The sequence below is a fragment of the Argentina silus genome, assembly GCF_951799395.1.
Source record: "Argentina silus genome assembly, chromosome: 5".
NCBI lineage: Eukaryota > Metazoa > Chordata > Actinopteri > Argentiniformes > Argentinidae > Argentina > Argentina silus.
Window position 1 is genome coordinate 17,430,185 of NC_139659.1, and position 7,845 is coordinate 17,438,029.

Consider the following 7,845-nt stretch of genomic DNA (forward strand, 5'->3'; position numbering starts at 1 on the left):
AAAAAAAAAAGTATGTTAAGAACATTATCTTGTCTTTTTTGAAACTGAGTGAAGTTTGTGAGCAGCGCATTCTGGAATGATCAGCCCACCAAATGTTTTACAGAGCGAAGGACGTGTGTGTGCGTGCGTGCGTGGGTGGTTGTGGGAGTAAAGGAATGTAGGAAGGGAGGTAGAGGATAAGTTCAACTGCTGACCAAAGAGGAAACGACCACTCTAGCAGAGTACCTGCGTGTGTGTGTGTGTGTGTGTGTGTGTGTGTGTGTGTGTGAGAGAGAAGAGATTGATGGTGGGAAGAGACAGGCTTGGCCTGTACAGTCGCTCCATCAATCACTGAGATCTGGATCTCACACCAGAGAGCTGCTTCCTGCCAGAAACACACGCACACACATACACACACACACTCCTTTGGCTCTCCATCTTAGCTGACAACTCCTTGGCTGAGGTTCAAATGATCTTGAGAGAAGTTTTGAAGGTGTATTTCCTGTCCATGGAGAGGAAACCTTCTGTTACATAAGACAGGAAAACTCCCTGTGGTCATATTTCCTCTGCTTCCCTGTTCCTTCTGTGTTCCTTATCTCTCAGATATGTGTACTTTGTCCCCAATCCTTACCCATCCACAGCATAAAACTACTGGAAATGTTCTTTTGCAACAATAAAAAGCAGCTGTTCAGAATCAGGGTGATTCTTCATAAACACTGTCTATGGTATACTTCCTCCATCCCTCCCTGTCTCCCTGTATCTTTCTTCTATTAAACCCTGAATAGTAAATGGTTCCCCTGAACTCTCCCTGTGTAAGCTGTGTCAACAGTGTCTCTGTTTAAATATGCTGGGTACTGTGTTTTTTCAGGGTTGTTGTTTAACAGCTCTAATGCTTGGAATTGAGGGCTGTTAACAGAAGCCATCTGCCCTATTGCCGTGATGACACCCCCTACACACACGCACACGCACACACACACACACACACACACACACACACACACACACACACACACATAAACACACACTCTTCCCTGATGACCTGTTTTAGTGAGGGCTATCAATGTCCCTACCAAGTTGTTAAAGCAAACAGTCCCATCCCCTCTCCATCTCTCTCTGGCTCTGCGTTAGTGGGTTGTCAATAGCATCACTAGACCTCACTCCTTACTTTATTGATGTTAATGAGGTGTTAGCATGCATTATGCTCTGAGGAGCCATTATGGGGCTGCAGTTACCACCTACAGATGGTTTTGAGAAGCCTGGAAGACACTGGGACCTTGTGTGGTGCTGTAAAGCACACCTCAAGGAGCTAGCAAGGGACAAGCCAAGACAAACACATTGGGTTATTTGGAATGTCTAAAGTGTCAAAATATCTATTCTCAGGATGGCTCTCATCTGTGTCAATATTAGTTAGTGTGGGTGTGAGATAGAAAAAGGGATGTGCTTTACGGAAACAGTGCGGATCTGGAATTAGCATTTTTACTCAGCAATTAGCCCAAAAGTGAACGCTTTATGCCAGTGGTACACAAATGTTTTTGTACTGGATAAGCCTCACAAAGTTTCTTGTCATCCACCCAATAAACAAAACCACTGGTTCTGCCCACAGGTCTGCAGCCGCAAATAAAAAGGGTTCTCAAAGTATCAGAGGGCAAACATTGCATTGTCACTCTGAAGCACACAAAGACATGTCCTAACGCTCTCTGTCATTAGTGAGCACTTAGAAAGCCATTAGCCCCATGGATTATGTCTTGGCATCACTTCTTGCCTTCACACTGAGCCAACAGCCTTGTCCCACAGTAATTACACCATCATTAACATCATTAATACCACCACATTACCTGACAAGGAAAAACTCTGGGCCCTATCAATGTCATCATGATCACACTAGAGAGATGAATTCCTGTCTGGTTGTGGATTGAATCCTCTCTAGAAATGTAGTATTTGTCTACTTGTTTGGACACAACTCCTACATATTTAGTTCACAGAACCTAAAAAAAGACCTGGGAACCACTGTGTGGAAGGCATGCAGGAGTGAGATTTATTAAAAAATGTTGTTAAAGATGTGGTCAGAAGATCAGAGATTGTCCAAGGTTATTAGAAGACCTGTGATATAGACTGCAGATTTGTGGGGGGTCTGGTAAAGCTATAAGCCTAGCTGGGCTTGGGTTGCTGTACAGACATACTGTAGATCACATCATATGAGGCCACTCAGTCGCAGTGATATCTGAGACTGATGTCTATGGGTATACTGCCACCCAGTGGATGCTAATGTGAATTACACCCAACTCTTTCTGCACCTCTTGGGCCAGGGTCGATGAGAACTGCCAAAGCCTCCCTTAGAACTTTGGTGTTTTAGATCTAAATGATTCAGACAGGTGTAAAATACCAATGGTCAAGGGGGTTTTGTCAGTTTTGTTGTGTTTATTAGAATTTGTGAGAAAGCAAACTTCCCTTTTAGCAAGCATTCATTGCTATTGATATAGTGAACATTGTTTAATGACCGGTGAATCTCAGAATAACATTGGCAAAAATCACATCAGACAACATCAGTATCACAACATTTATTTCTGACAGAGATTAACCCAATCCACCCACAGTGTAGTAGAGTGCCTGACATCTACGTCAAATCATACATGATTTTATCAAATCTTAAACTGTATAATGAGCTTACCCCAATACGTGGCATTAAGCACTCTCTGATCTTACATAAACACAGAGACAAGCCCTCCTCTAGAGACAGTGAGTCCTGCGACCAGCGTGGTGACATCACTGTCCCTCTGAGGGGGGAGTGACATCATCACAGATTGACGATGTCGCACATGATGTCATCAGATAGTGACATCACATTAGGATATCAAACCCCAGCTGCTTCCACCAACTCTCATCATAAAACTAGATTAAATACAATACTAGCATCATAAATTAACATTCGGTAAGAAAATAAATATCAATAATAATTTAACCCAGAGGTCTCTTTTAAATATCTGTTTCTTACTCTGCAACCAATACTGAGACATTCAGTTTGACAATATCACAGACCAGCAAAGATCTTAGATGGATGGATAAGATGGTGTCCTTTTAGACCTATCCTTACATCTTCGCTGGTTAGACCCAGAAGGTTATGGACACAGAAGGAACAGTGACTTTGTTTTCTTTGATGGCAATTCAAATGTTTCAAATGTTAACATTCAATGTTAAGACTTTTTAAAAGCTCTCTATAATCAGTTAAATGTTATCTGAGCAGGGAAAGTTTACCACATGCCTCATCAAGTACAATCCACAGACAGAAATACTATGATTTCCCCAAATCAAAATCAGCATCTAAAACAACCCCAAATGTGAAGTTAATCATTTAGACAATCATTTGGGAGGACAGCTGTATGTGTGCATGCGTGTGCAAATGTGTGTTTTTGTCAGTATGCATAGACAGGTATGTGTGTGTATGAGAGAGAGAAAAGCATTCAAGAGTGTATGTGAGAGTGTGGACCGTGTGTGTGTGTGCGTGCGTGCATGCGTGTGTGTGTGTGTGTGTGTGTGTGTGTGTGTGTGCGCGCGCAGCTATTTGCTCCTCTACTACTCTCTCTCCCTCTCCTCCACAGATCGTTTCCTAGCAAACAGGTGGGTGGGGTCTCGTCCTCGGAGGCTAGGTTGGATCTTAAAGACGGGCGACGCCATAGGCCAGCGCCAGCCAGCAGGAGCGTGACCGGAGGCAGGGTTAGAACCAGTGGGGCAGGGCTTGTTTTGAAGAAGCAGGAAGAGAGTCTCCATGTCCGGCCCTAGCCTAGCAACCAGCCCTGCCCTGACAGCCGCCACTGTCTCCTCATCACAGGTCAGTAGAGATTGGAGCAGAGTACTGTAGTACCTGGAGGAGGAAGCACACACACACACACGCAAGCATGCACGCACACGCACACACACACACACACACGGAGACATACACACACAGAGACATACATAAGAGACAATTTGACTGCATGAGAGCAAGAGGCATGCAGGATACACGTTAGATATTCATACAGAGAAGTGTGTGTGTGTGTGTGTGTGTGTGTGTGTGTGTGTGTGTGTGCTCTCACCTGTTAGGGAAATGTGCTGGTACCTGTACCACCTCTCCGATGGCGTCAGGGTTGGAACGAGCCACACTGCAGATGTCCAGCTTGGTGTAACACTCCTCCTGGACCTATGCCACACACACACACATACATACAAAGGTTATACACACACACACACACACACACACACACATACACCACCCATCACCCAGACAGGAACCTCCGAGATAATCTTCTAACACTAATAAACACTATGTAGTAATAGTAGAATAGAGTAGAGTGTGTGTGTGTGTGTGTGTGTGTGTGTGTGTGTGTGTGTGTGCGCTTGTGGGTGCGTGTGTGTGTGTGTGTGTGTGTGTGTGTGTGTGTGTGTGTGTGTGTGTGTGTGTGTGTGTGTGTGTGTGTGTGTGTGCGTGCGTGTGTGTGTGTCTGTGGGTGGGTGTGTGTGTGTGTGAGTGAGTAGGCTACCTCAGCGATCATCCTCTGGAAGACTCCACAGCGGCGGATGGTCTGGAACACTTTAGATGTGACACCGTTAGCAACACAGCGCAGACTCTCCTTCACAAACGTCTTACCCTGTACGACAACACACACACACACACACACACACACACACACACACACACACACACACACACACACACACACACCTGGTTAGAGGCACTACATGGCATGATAAAGAATGTATATATTATGTTAATGTACATTCACCGTACACTTTATTAGGAACACCTGTGAACCTTATCATGGTGGAGGTGGTGTAATGGTGTGGGGAATGTTTTCTTGGCACACTTTGGGCCCGTTAATACCAATCAATCATCACTTGAATGCCACAGCCTATTTGAGGATTATTGCTGACCATGTGCATCCCTTCATGGCCACAATTTACCCATCTTCTAATGGCTCCTTCCAGCATGATAATGCACCATGTCACAAAGAAAAAGTTGTCTCAAACTGGTTTCATGAACATGACAATGAGTTCAGTGTTCTTCAGTGGACTTCCCAGTCACTGAATCTGAACACCTTTGGGATGTGGTAGAACGGGAGATTCACAGCTTGAAAGTGCACCTGAAAAATCTGCAGGAATTGCGTGATGCAATCATGTCATCATGGACCAGAATCTCAAAGGAATATTTCCAACATCTTGTGGAATCAATGCCACTAAGAATTTAGGCTGTTTTGAGAGCAAAGGGAGGCCCTATTAGTATTAGTATAGTGTTCCTAATAAAGTGTTGGATGAGTCTATGTTTGTAAGCTGTGAACTGGAAGGTAGCTGGTAGTGAGTGTGTAGGCCTACCTGTGTGTTGAAGGTAGCGGCTGTATGAAGGAAGAGTTGGCAGATATCGTGCATGCCGTCAGTGTCACAGGTAGAGTTTTCTAAACAGGCGAAGGTTCCACAGCCCACCGCGAGAGCACTGTTCAAACACCTGGTAACTTCCGCTAGAGAGAGAGAGAGAGAGAGAGAGGGGGGGGGGGGGGTCAAACTTCAACTCAAATGTAGACATGTCAAATGTAGACATGTGTGCATAAGTGTAGTTTAAATGTAGGCACACTACCACTTCAATAAAGTTCCAGACCTTTAGGTGAAGGACACTCACATCCAAGGACACTCACATCCAAGGCCACATGAGTAGGATCCTGCTGATTTGGACTAAGTGCATAATAATAGTAGGAGGCCTACTCACTTGGGCTGTTGGCGGAGAAGCGTGCCCGACGGGGTGATGCCTCCTCCGTGTCTGACTCGAAGGCAGCGGCGGTCCCCAGTGCGAGGAGCATGACCAAGCCGAACTTGAGAAGCATTTTCTCCGAGGATGCTGAGGTCTGCTCTGCGTGTGGTATAAGTCCTCTTGATGACTGCTGATCGTTTGAATGACTGGATATGAGTGCATGCTGAGTTTTATAGTACTTTGGATTGTGTGGAATTCAGCGGGTTTGTCCAATCAGTGCTCGGCATCTCCCACAGGGGTCCGAGCCAGATCCTGGAGAGGGGGTTTTGTCCGACGTTTCCACTGAGCTCGCGCTTTGGAAACTTTCCGTGTGCTCATAAGTATTCATGAGAGCTCAGACGTTAATTAAAGACAAAAAAGTAATTCAATTATTCTTAAACGCACCTAAGGAAACAACCTCTCCATTGTTTTTTGTTTTTTTAAGTGTGAATGTTATGTTGACAAAATAGGGATCAAGTCAGTTGAGAAAAAAAGACGTGCTGATGTGTTCGCGGTAAATATAACACCTCTGCAAAAAACGAACGTCCCCGTGTGATCTTTGAGTCAGCTAAGCCTAGGCAGCTATGCCTAATTTACACATTCCTATAGGCTAGTTAGGCTAGTTAGGCCTACCGGTAATTATGTAATACCTGTAGACCTATCCACACATGCCTAGGTTAATTTAGAAACGTTCATTCGATTCCAGTCACGTTCCCTTTCCTATTTGTGGTGGTTCAGCCATAGGAACGCAGATCAATCATTGTGAACACCAGAAAGAAACAGCAATCCAATGAGTCTTACACATGCTCTATTTTGTTCTGCTACACTGTTGGGTGTTTCCTCAGAGAAAAGGTGAATCAACAGGCCTACAGGACTTTTGCAAATGTTCATGGCTACATGGATTCCAAACCTCAAGCCATTTCCTCAAGAACAATAATCTCTACAGTATGTTCCTCTTTTGATTATTTGAGTGTTTTGGTGCTTTGAGTGTTGTTCCTAAAATAGGACTAAAATCAACCGGAGGCTCCATTCTGTCTAGTTTCTTTATCCTTCTCTTGATCCTTCTCTCCCTCTCTATGGGTTGTCTCTCCTTCTCTCCTTCTGTTAGATAAGCAAATGGAACATTTCTTTGAGCTCCTCTTTTCCTCAGGACAATCACTCCCTACAAAAGAACACAAGACTTGTTGAGAGTTAGGAGATCCATTGCGAGTTTACCCAGTGTCTTATTGCAGTATCTGTACGCCTCAGGCATACTTCATAATCTGGGATTGATTGCTTTGGCCTCCAGCAGACCAGTCTATTCAGAGTCTGGATGGACAGTTTTCCTTTGGGATAAACTGCCTCTGAGAGATAGTTCATGTGATGCAGGTTTATGGTGTGATGTATGTATTGGACTTTGATATTGGCACCCAGTACAATGTTACTGTGGAAAGTGATTTCATTGGCTCTGATACTTGAACAGGGGGTTTGTGGGTAGAAGATTGAGTCTGAGTTGTAGCGTGTGGTGGTCTCCATTCCCTCTCCCCTTTTTATTTCTTCCATCCCTTGAGGGTTATGTAGTAGCTACACTACTAAAGTCCTTAACACACTGAGGTCTCATTGTTTGCTGTTTGTACATCATCATGGAGACCTTTGGATAACCCACGGCCTTACAGTTGATGAATGGTCCATAGCGATTTGATAGGTTTGTCCCAGTAATGTGTCTGAAAGCAGAACTCATGGTTAAGGTGGTCTCTTGTGGAGTAGATATGTGATATAGACCAATAAGACTGATCCTCCATGGACTCTTTGACCGCTAAGCGTCTACTCTGCGGTTGGCTGGCCTATCATAAATGGGCATCTATATTGGTATAGCGGTGTTGGAGATGTGGAAAAGGTGTGTTTGTGTGTGTGTGTGGGTGTGTATCTGCCAAGGGAAGTCATTAGCAGAGGTGGTTAGGTTTCCATCATGACCTGAGTTACCATTGGAACCTTATGACCTCTCCTGACCTATGTTGACTTCATTAGCCCAAAGGGTTAACGACTTTGATAAGCATCTCACAACTCTGACGTCTGAGAGACCAACACATTCCTGTTTTAGCTATCATTACGTTTCTTCTCACTCACTCTCACAC

At 44.5% G+C, this 7,845-nt stretch overlaps 1 protein-coding gene across 1 annotated transcript; it reads right to left on the reverse strand.

Annotated features, from left to right (window-relative positions):
• Positions 1-3,549: 3,549 nt before the first annotated feature.
• On the reverse strand, positions 3,550-5,825 carry stc1l (stanniocalcin 1, like; the record flags this gene model as incomplete). The annotated part of the gene is made up of 5 exons (XM_083669670.1): positions 3,550-3,838; positions 4,050-4,153; positions 4,494-4,601; positions 5,323-5,465; positions 5,711-5,825. 5 exons carry the CDS (start codon positions 5,823-5,825, stop codon positions 3,550-3,552), a joined length of 759 nt encoding a protein of 252 aa, XP_083525796.1.
• Between the last annotated feature and the right edge of the window lie 2,020 nt (positions 5,826-7,845).